The sequence below is a fragment of the Spermophilus citellus genome (genome assembly GCF_964194105.1).
Source record: "Spermophilus citellus genome assembly, chromosome: 11".
In the NCBI taxonomy this organism is placed as follows: domain Eukaryota; kingdom Metazoa; phylum Chordata; class Mammalia; order Rodentia; family Sciuridae; genus Spermophilus; species Spermophilus citellus.
The window spans coordinates 38,109,568-38,126,328 of NC_138192.1; the positions used below are offsets into that span (position 1 = coordinate 38,109,568).

A 16,761-nucleotide genomic window follows, 5' to 3' on the forward strand; every position below is an offset into this window, starting at 1 on the left:
TAGGCGCCTTGCTCACCACTGTGTCCCTGCCCCCTGGGATAGCACTGCACAAGCAGCCACATGCTCACGTGGGTTGACAAGAGAGTGGACGCACTCCACCCCTTGGGTCTCTCTTCTGCATGACCCACTCTCCTGTGGTCACTGCCTCAAAGCTTTCATCAGCCCTTGCCTGGACCATGGCAGTATTTTCCCCACCCCCACCCCCATGAGCAGTCTTGATCTCCCATTTGTCATCTACCTGTGGCCAAAGGAATCTTCCTATGGTGCAAATTTGATCTCTGACGACAATGATTTGGTAGAAGCTACATTCCTTGACATGGTTTCTAGGTCCCTTCAGGATCTGACACTATGCCCACTCTCCTCTCTCAACTCTTGGCCCTGCCTCTTGGCAGTCCCTGCCACTGCCTGCCACTTGGCAGCCTTGCTCCTGCCATCTCCACCCTGAGCTGTTTGGAAGATCAGAACCTTAATAAGCTGGGGCTCCTCCTCCTGCACGCCTTTCCCCACCTCTCAATGGGGCTGGCCCTGGTTCCTTTGGTCCCAGCACCTGCCTGTCCCTCCTAGATGCACAGCACCTGAAGTGGGACTGGAGCTCACTATTTCTGAATTCCCAGCAAGTATCACAGGGTCTGGAGTATGGTGAGCCTTGGGAAGTGTCTGTTAAAGGGATGAGCCCACAGTATTGCACAGAGACAGACAAACCAAGGCTGAGCATGGACGGATGACAAATAGGGAGCAGGGAACACCTGGCCCTAGGTCACACTGTAGCCAAGTGTCAACGCTGGTGGCAAGGCAGGCATGCTGTACCCATGCCTCTGGGAATACTTTCCTGTATTTCTGAGCGTATGCCTAGATATGACCCTTTAGGATCCTCCCACAGCCAATGAAGTATGACTTCTGTGGCCTTTGGCTGAGTCTCTGGGATGTCAGGCCTTGCTGGCCTCTGGGTGGAGGAATTGGGACATGGGGCAGCCCCGTTAGCTGAGATGTCCTGTTTCGCAGGGAAATTGCACCTCCTATGAGGGGCTCAATGATGCCAAGGACTATGCCCACGTTCGCTCAGCCATGAAGATCCTTCTGTTCTCCGACTCTGAGAACTGGGACATCAACAAGCTGTTGGCAGCCATTCTCCACTTGGGGAATGTGGAGTTTATGGGTAAGGCCGGTTCTACCCCAGTTGCATCCCCAGGGAGGAGGAGTGGGGTGACTGGGACAGTAAGAGGAAGAAGTCTCTGGGGATTTGTACCAGAGGGGCCCACAAGTCACAGGGTCCAACCCAGTCCTGAAAAAATACACACGGAAAATGTAGCTGCGGTTTTGAATGTCTCCTAGGAGAAGACATCAAAGCTTAGGAAACCCCAAAAGTAGAGACTCTGGTCAGTTACCCTGCCCCCAGTTTTAGCTGGAACTCTAAAGGACTCACGTTCAGGGTGAAGATGAAACAATGTAGAGAAATCTACACACAAAATTGCAAGCTAGTTCATAAGCATCAAGATGATCTAGGGGGGCTGGGGATGTGGCTCAGTGGTAGAATGCTTACCTAGTATGTGTGAGACACTGGGTTCAATTCTCAGCAGCACATATAAATAAATAAAATATAGGTTCACCAACAACTAAAAAAATTATATATATATAAAAAGATGGTCTTGGAATTTAGGTATCCTGACCTGTTAGTACTCCCAAGCACCTAACCAAAGTTACTGACAATCCTCTCTGGAGGAAAATAACAGCAACATAGATTACTAATGATTCCTTCTAATAATATTTCAAATACAACATGCAGCATGTGCCCAGAAATAGGAACAAGAAAACGGGTACCATGAGCAAGTGCCAGCAGAAACAACAAGCAACAAAGATTTCAGATATTGGAATAATTGAACAACAGTAAGAGATCTACTCTGCTTGCTGTGTTCAAGAAAAGAAAAATCTGAGTAGGAAAATTTACACAGGGAACTGGACACTCTAGAAAATGACATCACATATTTTAAAAGGAGCCACACAGAAATTCTAACATTAAAAAACAACACACCAGGCACAATGGCACATGCATGTAAACCCAGCGATTCAGGAGACTGAAGCAGGAAGATTGCAAGTTTGAGGCCAGCCTCAGCAATTTAGCAAGCATCTCAGCATCTCAGCGAGACCTGTCTCAGAAATAAAAAAGGCCATGAGTGATGGCACACACCTGTCATCCCAGTGGCTCAGGAGGCTGAGGCAGGAGGATCACAAGTTCAAAGCCAGCCTGGGCAAAAGTGATGTGCTAAGCAATTTGCTGAGACCCTGTCTCTAAATAAAATACAAAATAAGGCTGGAGATGTGGCTCAGTGGGCAATAGCCCCTGAGTTAAATCCTGGGTAATTCCCCCAAATTAGATAGATAGATAGATAGATAGATAGATAGATAGATAGATAGATGATAGATAGATAGATAGATAGATAGATAAATGGGCTGGGCATATAGCTCAGGGGTCAAGTATCCCTGGGTTCCATCCTCAGTACCAAAATCAACAACATCAAAATTAAGAACTTAGTGGATAGATTTAGCAGCTGGAGGAATGTGTGAGTTAAAAGAAAAGTCAGAAGAAACTGTAACTATAAGGCATGGAAAGGCAGAAAAATGGAAAGATAGGAAGCGTAGAGGACAAAGTGAGAAGATGCAGCAAACCTTTCGCTGGAATCCTAATGAGAAAGAGAGCAATATTTGAAGGGGTTGTGACTGGTTCTAGATCTAACCAAAGACATCAATTCACAGAGCAGTGGGGGAAAGGACAGGCTTGGGGGGAAACTGTTTCAGAGCAGTGGTGTACTCACGGAAAACCTGAGCTGGGGCCACAACCTCATATCATACCAGAAAGCCGATTGCAGGCCAGTGGTAGTTAGGGTGGGCTGTCATCTATCAACTCCACTGGGTATTTCTGCCAGGGAAGTGCCTGCTGACCAGAAGTGGGCATTAGGAGGTGGAAGAGTGTCAGAAACATGATGTTATGAAAATAAACAGAAAACAGGCACTGAGATCACGCCTAGACAGACACTCAACACAGGCAAAACAAGGGACCCCGCGTAGGAAATGAGAAGAAGCAAGGAAGAGATTTCCATGAAAGTTAGGCAAGTATTACTCCAGGGGAGAAGAACATCACTTTACAAGGAGAAGACACGTAGAAGATGTCAGTGTTGAGAGGAGGGTCCACATTTGGCTTTAGTTATTTTACAGCATGAACCTTGCAACAACATAACTTTTTTGTTTGATGCACTTTTATCTGTACGTTTTATTTAACAAATTTTTTAATTAAAAAAGTAACAATAGACATATATATTCATCAACAGAAAAGAGAGTACAACAATAGATACTGTATCTACCTTTTGTCCTATCTTACTGACTCAATCTTTTTTTTTTAATAAATATGTTTTTTAACCCTTAAAAAAAAAGGATAAATAAACAGCATCCCCACCCCAGCTTGGCAGGAGGATAGTGGCTCAGAGAGAAAGAACTTGAAGTAGATAGGTGGTCAGGAGACTGTTGTTTACAGTCAGTGCTCCATTAATGCTTGCTTTATTAGATTGAATGAACAAAATGAATGCCCAGGTGTCTGGGGACAATAGAGTGGATTGAAGGTAGCTGGTGGCTCATTCTCCTGTAACAGATCCCAGTCAGGCCCTGCCTGTGCCCGTGCCAACTGGGTATCCCAACTTAGTCCAAAAAAAAACCAAGATTCTTCAAACTTCCCTTTCACCCAGAACCCTGATCTCATCAGACAGAAGGAACTACGGTTCCCTACATTCATTCGCAGCTAAGGTGCAAATGACAGGTGCCAGGTACATTCACTCCCTTCATGAGAGGGCCCTGAGAAAGGCAGTGGCCCACCCCCAGGGACAGTTGCTGCAAAGTACAGATTTGGGGCTGCCCTCTGTCCCACCACTTTCCCACCCCAGGATTGCTGCCTCTCTCTCTCTCTCTAGCTGCGGTCTTCGAGAACCTGGACTCCTCTGATGTGATGGAGACACCCGCCTTTCCCATCATGATGAACTTGCTGGAGGTAGTAGGCTACTGTGTTTGCTACTTTCCATTTTTGAGACAGACTGGGGCACTTGGGCTCATAGACCCCTCATGCCTGATTCTCATAACCCTGCCCAGGAGCCTCACCCCTACCTCCCTTCCCTCTCCCAGGCTCTGAGCTCTATCTCTGTGTCCTTTTGCACACTGGGACACCTGAGTGTGGGCATCAGGGAGGGGACCATTTGGGCCAATCACTAGCAAAGCAGTGAAATGACCAGTGTAGCCTTAATTTGTACTTCTTCCTGTGTCCAGTGTCCCCTCCTGCCCTCCAGTGGCCCCCCATGCAACATCCTCACTCCATACCACATTCATCCCCAACTCCTCACTCAAGCACCCAATCCCACACCCATCAGAATGTCTCTGATCTATGCCCTGTCCCCCAAGGCTTCTCTAGGAGTTGTGCTGTTCTGGGAAAGTGGCTTGTGCCAATGAGTCATGTGACTCATACCAGTAGCCCTTCACATTATTCCAGGGACCAAAAGGAGCCTTGACTCAGAGGAAAGAAAGGTGGCAGGTTCTGGATGGGGATGTATTTTTGTACTGGATGTATTTTTGAACTCTCCATATCATACCCCATGGACTGTTCTGTGAGAAATTAATATGATTAGAGGGGATGGGGGAAAGTGTTCATATTAATCACCTTTATTTGGCTTAAGGATATTAGTCCATTTTTGGTTCCTGTAGCAGAATACCTGAGACTGGGTAATTTATGAAGAATTATGTTAATTGATCTCTCTCTTAATTATGTTAATTAAGTTCTGGAGGGGCTGGGGATGTGGCTCAAGCGGTAGCGCGCTCCCCTGGCATGGGTGCAGCCCGGGATTGATCCTCAGCACCACATACAAACAAAGATGTTGTCTCTGCCGAAAACTAAAATGTAAATAAAATATTAAAAAAAAAAAAAACAGTACTGGAGGCTGGGATAAGAGCAGGACCAGCATCTGCTTGGGTCTGACAAGGGCCACCTGCTACATATGTACTGGTGGCCTCAGATGGCAAGACAGAGCAACTGTGCCAGAGAGAGCTTGATTTTATAACAAAGCCATTCCCTAGGTAACCCAGTAAACTATTAATCCACAAATTGATTAATCCATTTATGAGGCAGCAGCCTCAGGATCCATTTGCCTCCCTAGTTCCCACCTCTAACTACTATTAACATATGAATTGGGGGATTAAGTTCCCAGCACCTGAACTTTCAGAGGCCACATTCAAACCACAGCAGGCACATGGAGCTTTGAGTTTTGCCGGCTCAGTGTTCCCTGCGTGGTGCATCCAGACTCCCCTTGCTTTTTAGGTCTGGGTGTCTGAAGCCTGGCCTCAGAGCCCTCCCCATAGCAGGCCCTTTCCCAGAGGTCCTTTTACCAAACCCCAGGAGACCAGCATGCTCAGGTCCTATCCAATCTCTTTCCTTAGCTGTCTGCACTCCAGCACTCCCAGGACCCTGGCTGTGACCCCAGTCTGGCCTGACCCTGGTCACAGGCATTGCCTCCCCTCAGGCCCTGGTCATGGGGTGTTTAGTCACAAGAGGGAACAAGACACAGCAGGAGCAGGTGGGAGTCTGGGTCCAGGCCCTGCTGCTCCACAGGTGCAATGCAGCTGTACCTGCTTCCCCAGGTGCAGTACCAGGCGCTCCGGGACTGTCTGATCAAGCACACCATTCTTATCCGTGGGGAATATGTCACCAGGCCCCTGAACATCGCCCAGGCTGCAGACCGGAGGGATGCCTTTGTCAAGGTATAGAGATGTGGGCATAGGGCTTGCCTCTGGCCCTATTGGTGAAAAACAAGAAAGAACAGAGACTGATGAACAGGTCCCAATTCTGCCAGTCACCCACCTAGGAATGTGCCATGGGCTTCCCAGCCTCTCTGGGCTTGATTTCTTGGGGTAACCTCCCCCAGTAGTTCTGTGACATCCAATCTTCATGCAGTCTTTTTGGGTGAACTTGGAGAAGGGTTAGCCTCCCTCTGTGCCTTGAAGCACAGAGACTTCACCCCATGTCTCCTCAGGGCATCTATGGACACCTCTTCTTGTGGATTGTCAAGAAGATCAACGCTGCAATCTTCCCGCCACCTGCCCAGGACTCCAAAAATGTGCGGAGGGCTATCGGCCTCCTGGACATATTTGGCTTTGAGAATTTCCAGAACAATAGGTATGAAGATCTCAGTCCACCTGTTATCAGAAAACAGAAGAAAGGCAGCTTCTCTCTAAGAAAGCCAGAGGTTGCCATCCCCAACTCCCATCCCACCTAACCCCCTTGCCACTAGGCTCCAAGAAGGGCCTCTCTCTCCCCCCCACAATGCCAGGGTGAGCCTGTGAGCAGGCCTGAGTCTTTCTGCAGGAGATGGCCCATGCATAGCCCCCAGAATCCCTAACGTGTCCAGAGAAGGTCACATAGTTAAAAGCCATCCCAGGAAGCCAGACTGAGACCCCAGCATTCGTCCATCCTTCTTGGTGCTTGCTTCATGAACCAGAATGTTTTGTCACATGAGGTCATGGTGACAGTTGAAATCAATAGCATTGATTCAACTAGAGGCGTGTGTGGACCATCCCTGACTTTTGAGTTGGGGGTTGGGGGAGTGAGGCAGGACACCTCTGACCTGGTATCCCCGCACATCTGGAAGCTAAACATCTATGACCAGGGCAGGTAAGAACATTGTTACTCAACATGACTACAGTGAAGGATGGGGTGAGGTACACAAGGTGGCCGAGGGAGCCAGGCAGAAGAGCCAAACCTGGGCAGGTGATATTCTAGGGCATCATGATGGGCAGGTAATATCACAGAGCATCATCACAGGCAGGAGTTAGTCAAATGCAGGAAACAAGGGCTGTGGGACAAACAGGCAGGAAGTATTCTGGATGCAGACCAGATTATCTGAGCCTGGTTCATTTAAAGGGCTTGGCAGGACAGAGCCCAGGTCACTGGTTCCAAGAAGCAGGGGCTGGCCTAACCTTGACGTGCTCCTGCCCAAGACCGTGTCTGTAAATGGAGCCTAACTTGGGAGGGATTTGGATGCCCCACCTTGAGAACCAGACATGAGCCATTCCAAGTGCAAACACTCTGGGACTTCAGCCTCCCAGCTAAGCGAGGGGACAGGGCAGAGGTTCCACCACTGCAGTCAGGTGAGAGGTGACAGGGCTGGCAAAACTATGCCTAGTGCCATGGAACTTTTAAGGCACAGTAAATTCAAGTGTAAATTGGGTTCTGGCCTCTGGGGAGTGGGACACAGGTAAACAGATCAAGCACACTGGGGACACCTTGGAGGTGGATGACTGGTTGGTCCTGGGGATCTAGCCATGTATGTGGCGATCCTGCCTTGAAGGATGGTCACTGGTGGCCACTAGCTTGGTTTGTGACACGGCTGCAGTCTCAAGGCCTGGGAAGGAGATGCTGTAAGGACCTGGGTCCCCTGCTCTACTCCATCATGCTTTCTATGTGTGCTGGGCATGGGGGACATGGTGGGCCTGTTTCTGCTTACCTGGTGGTTAACAGATGTTGAACAAGCAGCCTCAGGCATGATGAGGTCTTATTTAAATAGGTGACCCATCCTGAGTTAAGAAACACCTAAGAGACCCAGAGACAGAGAGGAGGGGGCGCCAAATGTGTGGCGACTCAGTGATAGGAAAGAACCAGGAACATCCAGGGAGCTGTGAAAAATCCAGGTGGCCAGAGAGTGACCCCAGCAAAGCTGGAACGGTGGTCAAAGCTTTCTACTGTGGTCACTGTCTGGATCCTGAAAACATGGGAAGCCGGGAGGATTTGAAGCCAAGGAAGAGCATGATTAGATTTGAGGCCACCACAGGGCTCCAGAGGAGTCCTGGAGGTGGCCTGAACTAAGACAGCATCAGTGGGGACAAAAAGAAATAAACATTTCAGGATGCTGTGTTGCAGCTAGCATGGACCAGGCTTTGGCAATTGGTAGGAATTGGGGAGAGGGCCAGAGTCAAGTGTAACTTCTTGATTTCTGACTTGAGTCAGGGGTGGTAAATGGAGGAGTCATTTCCCAAGGCAGGGAACCAGCAGGTAGAGCATGTTGGAGGATTGGTGGGGTGGAGAATTGCAGGGGACAAGAATATATCTGGTTGATCCAGAGGGTCCCAGCAGAGAGCACTGGATTCTGGAAGCTCATCTCAATACCAAGACCACTTGCCTACTATGAATCTGGAGCATTTTGTGAGTACTTGGCCCCATAAGGAGAGTCTCAGTGAGAAGTTAGGGAGGCCTGCAAAGGACCCTGTAGGTGACCCTAGGACTCGATGCTATGCTGGGCCTTCTTGTTTCTCTTTGACTGCCACGGGATGGAGGAGGTGATGGTAATGGAGGCACACAGAAGCAAGAGGTGTGGCAGGGAAGAGCGTGTATCTGTATGCACATGAATGTACATCATAAGTATGTGGCTGTGTGCAGATGGCTGGTGATCCCAGGGCTCCCTCCATGTATAACCGCTGACCCTGCCCCACCCTGGGTGGTGGCACTGCCTCTACAGTTTTGAGCAACTCTGCATCAACTTCGCCAATGAGCACCTGCAGCAGTTCTTTGTGCAGCACGTTTTCACCATGGAGCAGGAGGAGTACCGCTCAGAGAACATCTCCTGGGACTACATCCACTATACCGACAACCGGCCCACCCTGGACCTGCTGGCCCTCAAGCCCATGAGCGTCATCTCCCTCCTAGATGAAGAGAGCCGCCTCCCACAGGTGTGTTTCTGGGCCTTGGGGGCGGAGCCCTGGCTCGTGGGTCTCTTCTTTGAGGTTGGGAAGATCCATTTGTGAGGCCCACCTGTTCCCAGGGTGGCTGAGACCTCTGCCAGGAATAAGTGGACAAGTCTCAGACTAACCAGACCCTCCCTTCCTTGAAGGCCAAGCTCAGGCCCACCTGAAGAAAGCTTTTCCTGGCTGCTAGGGCACCTGGACAATTGCCCAGGGGATAGAACAGGAGGGCTGGTGGTAGGGGGGTGGCAGATGCAGCCTCTGCTCCTGGCTGGGCCCTCACTCACTATGACAAGTCACCAACCCCTGGGGATTAATGTTCCATCTGTCATTCTGAGCCTACTTTGTCCCATGAGGGAGCCCCTGAGCCCTGCGGGTGGGCCAAGCTGACCACCGCTTGGCTGGACTCTGGGACCTCAGCTCAGAGAGCATCCGGGTTCTTCCAGGGTACAGATATCACCATGCTGCAAAAACTGAACAGTGTCCATGCCAACAACAAAGCCTTCCTGAAACCCAAGAATATCCATGATGCCCGATTTGGCATTGCTCACTTTGCTGGCGAGGTTTACTACCAGGCCGAAGGTGGGTGACCTCCCCTCACGCACTCTCAGATCTGGAGCAGAGAGATCATAGAAAGGAGACAGAGAACGGGTGCTTTCGCCATCCAGTAATGGAATGGCAGGGTTCGAAGCACGGATTTGCCTAGAGAAAGGAAGTGGAATGGAACCAGGCATTCGGTGACGTTTTGTGTTTTGGTAGTGGCTCGGCTGAGACATAATTCACATACCCTAATTATTCACCCATTGAAAGTGGATATCTCAGTATATTTTAAGTAGATTCCCAGAGTTGTGCAATGATTGCCACAACTTTAGAGCATTTTTATCACTTCCAAAGACAACTCCCCATTAGCTGTCGCTTCTGACACCTCCACCACCACCCCAGGCAACAACTGATTTCTGTTCATACAGATTCACCTACTCTGGACATTTCCTGTAAACAGAATCATATACAGTGTGGCCTTTTGTGGCCGATTTCTTTCACTTGCCAACATGTTTTCAAAGTTCATCTATGTTGTATCAGTACTTGTATCAGTACTTCATTTTCTTTTTATTCCAGCATAACACTCTGTTGTATGAACATACTCTGTTTTGTTTGTCTCTTCATCCGTTAATGAATATTTGAATCGTTTCTACTTTTTATATTTTAAGTAGATTCCCAGAGTTGTGCAATGATTGTACATAATGTAGCTGTGACTATCCATGTCCAAGTTTTTGTGTGGATGTATGTTTTCATTTCTCCTGGGTATATACTCAGCAGTGGAACTGATGGGACATATGGTAACTCTCTGTTAATTTTTTTTTTTAATTTTGCTTTTAGTTGTTGAAGGACCTTTATTTTATTCATTTATTTATATGCAGTGCTGAGAATTGAACCCAGTGTCTCACACATGCAGGGCAATGCTCTACCACTGAGCCACAACCCCAGCCCTCTGTTAGATTTTTTGAGGACCTGTCAAACTCTCTTCCAAAGTGATTATGCTACTTTATACCAGCAACAGATGAGGATCCCAACTTTTTTGCATCCTCGCCAACACGTGTTGTTATCTGTCTTTTTGATTTTAGCTATCCCAGGGGGGTTGAAGTGGTATCTTAGTGTGATTTTTTTTAAATTTACCATCTTGACCATTTTTTTAAAAATACCTTTATTTTTACTTTTATGTGGTGCTGAGAATCAAACCCAGTGCCTCACGCATGCCAGGCAAGCGTGTTACCACTTGAGCCACATCCCCAGCCCCTCAGTGTGATTTTGACTTGAATTTCCCTGATGGGTAATGATGTTGTGCATCTTTTCATGCATTTGTTGGCTATTTGTATATCTTCTTGGGAGAAATGTTTATCCAAATTCATTGCTCATGTTTCAATTGGATTCTTTGTCTTTTTACTACTGAATTGCAACAGGATTTGTTTGTTTTTATACTTGGGATTGAACCCAGAGGCACTTTACCACTGCGCTATATCCCCAGCCGTTTTTACTTTTTATTTTGAGAAGAGTCTCACTAAGTTCCTTACAGCCTCATTAAATTACTGAGGTTGGCCTCAAACTTATAATCTTCTTACCTCAGACTCCTGAGTTACTTGGATTATAAGTATAAGCCATCACACCTGGCAAGAGTTCTTTTTAAAAAAAATATTTATTTTTTAGTTGGACACAATACCTTTAGTTTTATGTGGTGCTGAGGATCGAACCCAGGGCTTCACATGTGCTAGGCGAGTGCTCTACCACTGAGCCACAATCCCAACCCCATGGAAGAGTTCTTTATGTATCACAGATACATGTACCTTATCAGATATATGATTTGTAAATATTTTTTGTTCTTCACATAAGTCTTTTCATTTTCTTGATGGGTCCTTTAGAGTGCAAAATTTCTCATTTTAAAAGTCCAAATTGTCTATTTTCTTTTCGTTGCTGTGTCATGTCTAAGAGATCACTGTCAGATCCAAGATCATGAATATTTACCCTTACATATTTTTGTAAGTGGTTTTCAGTTTTAGTTTTAGGGTCTCTGATCTATTTTGAGTTAACTTGTCACACATTGAGGTAGGGTGAGCAGTGGTTTTGAGTGGAGAAGAAAAGACTCGAGGTGGTCAACTGATCAATGTGTTTAGAAAAATGAGAAAGGTGGCCACTGAGCAGCTGGGGTCAGGAAAGCAGAGTTATTGGAGCATCACTCTGCTGCATGCGTGGAGAAATGGGAAGGTGTTCTGGTCTGTTTAACTGGAGATACAATTCCAGATATTTGTCTATTTTTCCGTTGGAGAGACACAGTGACAGGAAGAGCAGGTATTTTACATAGAAGAGCTGAGGTGCAGGGAGCTCAGGGGAGTGTTTCTGATAGAGAAATGGGAAGGTGGGGTGGCCCCTTCCTGATTCCCTCCAGAACCTGGCTTTGGGTTCCAGAAAGGTCCCAGAACACCTCCTTTCAAGATGGCCTGAAGCTGCCTTTGAGCCTTTCAGTGAATGCTCCTTCCTGTCACTCCCAGCTCTGCAAGGACCCTTGTGCCACCCTGCCCCAGCACCTGGTATAGCCCCCTGCCGAGTGCTGTTCCCAGGGGGCACCTGCAGGCAAAGGAAGGGAAATGGGCTCCCTTCCTGTCTCCCACCCTGGGTTCAGCCTCCCCAGAAGCAGTTTGTCTTCAGCACTCCCTTGGAGAGTCCCTACTTCAGGGCCCAGCCACTCTTACCTGTGGCTGGAGGGCAGAGGCAGGGTCTTCTCACCCTGGGCTCCATGCTTGTCTTGGTCAGCTAGGGCTTCAGAAACAAATACCACAGGCAGGTAGCTCAAACAACGGGAGTTAATTTCCAGACAGATCTGGAAACTAGAAGTCTAATATCAAGGTGTGAGCAGGGTTGACTTCTCCTGAGGCTTCTCTCCTTGGCTTGTTGATGGCTGTTTTCTTCCTGCGTCTTCACACTGTCTTCTCTCTCTCCGCATGTCTTAATCTCCTCTTCTTATAATGACACTAGTCATACTGGATATTGGGCCCACCATGATGATCTTATTTTTTATTTTAATCTCCTCCTTAAGGCCCTATTTCCAAATCCAGGAGATCCATGCACATTCTAACATCCTGGGGGTTAAGACCTCAACTTTTGAATTTGGGATGACACAATTCAGTCCATAACACTCTGCCCCTCTCTCATTTTGGGAGGCTCAGTCTTCAGGTTGGACCCCAAAGGCAGACTTGTATTGGCTTAGATGACAGGGTGGGGGTGAGTTGGAGTAGGGATGGGAGCCTGGATTGTTGAGAGTTTGGAGTACACAAGTGACTTGAAACTGGGTAGAGATGGTAGGGACCATGCAGGATTTCAGTGGGGTCATTGCGGATGGGGGTGATGTCCCTCTGAGCATGTTCACCTTCCCTGTGGGGTGCAGGAGATGGCCTAACTGGTCTGGTGAGTGGGCCCTGTTGTCCCCACAGGTTTCCTGGAGAAGAACCGAGATATGCTGAGTGCAGATATCCTTACCCTGGTTTACTCCTCCAAAAACAAGTTCCTGAGAGAGATATTCAATCTGGAGTCTGCAGAAACCAAGCTGGGCCACAGCACCATCCGTCAGGCAAAGACTAGGAATCAGTTCTTCAAGGTGGGTTTCCAGCACCTCCCAGGCCTCCTGGGTCTCTTTCCTCAAGGGCCACAGGGCCAGAAAGATGTGCACAGGGAAAACCATTTAAATCAACAGTGGGTGCTCAACTAGAAGCCTACGTATAGTGGGTGCTTGGGAGGCCTGTGCTGGACGGATGAATGAATGACTGAATGAGTGCACTGGCCTTTGGCAGCAGCCCTCCTGGTGCAGAGGGTCAGTCATGCTCCGGGCTACAGTTCCCCACGCCCAGTTCACACCCTGTGTTTACACCCGCAGGGTACAGACTCCACCAAGCGGCCCTCCACCTTGGCATCTCAGTTCAAACAGTCCCTGGATCAGCTGATGAAAATACTGACCAACTGCCAGCCCTACTTCATCCGCTGCATCAAACCCAACGAGTACAAGAAGCCGCTGGTAAGCAGGAATTTGGAGCACCCAAACATAATGCTGTTTATCTGCTGTGTGTGCTTCGCCAGGCTTTGGCTTCTCATCCATGAAGTCAGACTCTTGCCTGCAGAGGTACAGTGAGGGTTGGACATGATGTTAGGGCACTCAGTAAGTGGCAGCAGCCAGTCCTAGGATTTTAGCCAGTCCTGGTGGCCGAGACCTGCAGCACCTTTATCGAGGATTTGTATGGTGAGGGGATGGAAACCTGGGAGTCCCTGGTCCATCCATTCAGAGACTATAAATATAAGGATTCCCCAAACTGTAGATGCCATTTGAAAGGATGTAAAATAACGCTAAGGCATCTCATGAGGGAATAAAAACAAATATTTAAAAAAATTAAAAGAAATATCTTTTGAAAAGAATGATGTTATATGAAATTGAGGTTGTCCCATGAAATCTCGGGTATGTCTTCCTAACCGTTATAAAATGCAGATGTTAGTAAACTGGCTCTTTTTCCTTAACTGCTTCAGAGAAGCTTGTGCTCCCAGGGGGTCCCCTGCCAAGCCCACACTGCCCACCTTTGGAGCTGCAGGACAAGTGGGTGAACCTAAGTCTGAGGTCAGATTTTGTGGGCTCTGGGTCTGAACCCTGGTTCAGTCCGTTAGGAGTATGACCCTGTGCAGCAGGTGCCTCATTTTTTATTTAGATAGAAGCCAATTACCCCTACTACATAGAGCTGCTCTAAAGATTAACCAAGGAACGCTAGGCCCACAGGAAATATCCAATCAATAGCTGGTAACTAGTCACCCAAGCCTGACTGCTATGGGGCTTAAACCCACAAAGAGGTGGCTCTGTGGTCCTGCATGCTTTCAGGTGAGGTGATAATCCTGATGATGGACTTGCCCACTTAGAAGGTGTTTCCCTAGTGCCCCAGATCGAGGGGGGCTCTCTGGAGGCCACGCTATGGCAGTCTTCGGGCTACCTGACACCTGGGAAAAAATATCATGCCCAAATTCCTCTCTGCCTGCCCCACCAGCCTCCTAACAGAGGAGGACAGAGATCCCTATGGCCAATGCTCCCTCTGGTTCTCCTTTGACCCTCTCAGGGAAGGAAGTTTATAAATTGACTAGAAGGATCTCTGCCCCCAACTACCAGATTTGTTTCTTCACTCCACCTTTCCACCGTGGGAAGCCAAGATGCATGCAGTGCTCACAGGGGCACTTGAAAACATTTTCAATGGGGCACATACAAATACCTTTTCTAGTCACAGTACTTTGTGTATCTTGAGAATGACAGAAGTGTGATGTTCTTACAGGAGCAGCGGTTTCTGTTACTGATTTCATCTCCTTGGAAAAACGTTATGCACTTTTCAGCCCCGACTTTCTTCAAAATGTCACTGTAGTTCAAACATTTATTGAGTTCTTCCCAACTTTGGGGGACAGCCAAATGGGTTCCTGGGCCAGCTGATCTTTCTGACTGTAGGTCTGCGTGCCAGGTGGTGGAGCGGTGGGGAAGCGTAGGGCCCTTTGCTCCCTCTGCGCTCTGCATCTTGACCCCGCAGCTCTTCGACCGCGAGCTGTGTATCCAGCAGCTGCGCTACTCTGGCATGATGGAGACCGTGAACATCCGCAAGTCTGGTTTCCCCATCCGCTATACGTTTGAGGAATTTTCGAAGAGATTCCGCGTGCTGCTGCCCAGCGCTGAGCGCAAGCCAGTGAGTGCACAGACACTAGATCTGTGGGACCCTGCGCCTTCGCTGTCCATTCCTGCGCTCTCTCCTGCATTCCTCTAGCTTCCAAGTTCTAATGGGGGTGGTGTCCTCTTACTGCTCTCCTGGTGCCCAGGATGCCCTCTGGATCCCAGCCTTGACATGATCCCTGTCTGCCCTTCCCTCATCATCCTTTAATTTCTGTGAAAGCAAGGGAAGTGGCTCACACTGGCTGACCCTGGTAGCTGCAGAAGAGATATTTGCAGTTTTGTTACGATTACACTCTGCTGTTGGCACAATGTTAGGGAGCTGAGGTGTGGCTAGGAGCTCTTGGGGGCAGGAAGTCCCTCTTATTCTTTCTGGAATCCCCAACCATCCTAAAGGTTGGAGTGCTCTGAGGCCAAGTGTACAACAGTAGTAAAGCAGGTAGCCTCTGAGTCCTGAACCCTGAGGGCTTCCCTTGCTCACCCCTTGATCTGAGATGCCTGTTGCCTGGGCCCAGCAGCACAGCCCTTGGACAGGAAGCCTGTGAGAGGAGGAAGGAGGCAGGATCCCTTGGAAACCCTGCAGGAAGCCCCCTCAAGCTCCCCATGGTCTCTGTTCCAAATGGCACTGAGCCACCCCCTGTTTTTCCTGTGCAGCTTCAAGACAAGTTTCGCCAGATGACCTTGTGCATCACCGAGGTGTGTCTGGGGACAGACAAAGAATGGAGAGTGGGAAAGACCAAAATTTTCCTGAAGGTGAGACCCTAAGGAAGTAGTACATCACTAACTAGCCTCCTAAGACTTGGGGGCGGGTGAGCACAGTGAGGAGGAAGAGGAAGAGATCAGAGCCAGGCTGAAGCCTGCCAGCTCACCTGAGCCCCCACCCCATTCTCATCATCCCTGCCTGCCCACCCACCCTCATCTATTCTCAGAGCAACCTCCTGGCCCCAGACCTCCAGTCAGTTTGTCTATCCATCTGTCTATGTATTGATAAGGCCCATGCCAAGTCTGGGACCCAGACAGAGAGATATGGAGGCAAAACTAGCAAAAGAAACACCCCAGGGCACTGCCCAGAAGGGTAGACTGGATAGCGAGGGCCATACATGGGCATGTTGGTGAGGTCAGTGTGGGCAGATGGTTGAGGAGAGGAGAAGAGCACCCACCCTTCCTTTCCTTCCTTTTCTGGCTATCCCTTGAAACCACAGCTAGGTTCACGTCCATCTTTGTATCCCATAGCCTGCCATGGCACACAGAGAAGCTCAGCGCTGCCTGATGTTAGACTGAGGGAGGCAGGAAGGGCCATGAATTCCTCAACCTCTCCTCCCCACTTACCAAGGGTTGTGTTGCTCTGTGTCCTGTGAGAGCAGTCCCTGCCTCCCCAGGGCTTAGATGGCTGGCTCATGCCTCTCATCCCAGGGTGCAGGGATCCAGGAGGAAGTAGGCTACAGAAAGTCATGCCCAAGGCTCATCATCTCATGCTCATGGGTTGTGGGGGAACATTTTCATGTTGAAACAAGCATGGGTCTGTTATGCTGTTGAATGCAAACACCATGCAAATTTGGAGAAATGAAACGCTTCAGGGGAATTTTGTTCCTCCTCCCCTGAAGTCTCCAAAGCAGAAATCAGAGTTGCCAGATTGAATTAGCAAGAAGAAACAGCTAAAATAGGAAGTTCTTGGAAAAGGGATAGTTTCAGCTCCTTCCCTGAACTACATCAAGATCAAGTTAAGGGCCCCTTCTCCAGTTTGCCTTCCTGGGAGAAATCTGAGAGTCACTGAC

General features: G+C 48.7%; 1 protein-coding gene across 2 annotated transcripts in view; it reads left to right on the forward strand.

Annotated features, from left to right (window-relative positions):
- Nucleotides 1–16,761, forward strand: part of MYO7B (myosin VIIB) — a gene marked incomplete at its 5' end in the record, with an annotated part of 67,489 nt that overhangs the window by 18,155 nt on the left and 32,573 nt on the right. For both annotated transcript variants that reach the window (XM_081261830.1, XM_081261831.1), the window contains 10 exons: nucleotides 1,003–1,156; nucleotides 3,957–4,033; nucleotides 5,668–5,787; nucleotides 6,060–6,202; nucleotides 8,538–8,748; nucleotides 9,207–9,342; nucleotides 12,741–12,904; nucleotides 13,181–13,318; nucleotides 14,853–15,005; nucleotides 15,641–15,739. In XM_081261830.1, the coding sequence (XP_081117956.1) occupies nucleotides 1,003–1,156; nucleotides 3,957–4,033; nucleotides 5,668–5,787; nucleotides 6,060–6,202; nucleotides 8,538–8,748; nucleotides 9,207–9,342; nucleotides 12,741–12,904; nucleotides 13,181–13,318; nucleotides 14,853–15,005; nucleotides 15,641–15,739 (1,395 nt within the window). The remainder of the gene's footprint in view (nucleotides 1–1,002; nucleotides 1,157–3,956; nucleotides 4,034–5,667; nucleotides 5,788–6,059; nucleotides 6,203–8,537; nucleotides 8,749–9,206; nucleotides 9,343–12,740; nucleotides 12,905–13,180; nucleotides 13,319–14,852; nucleotides 15,006–15,640; nucleotides 15,740–16,761) is intronic.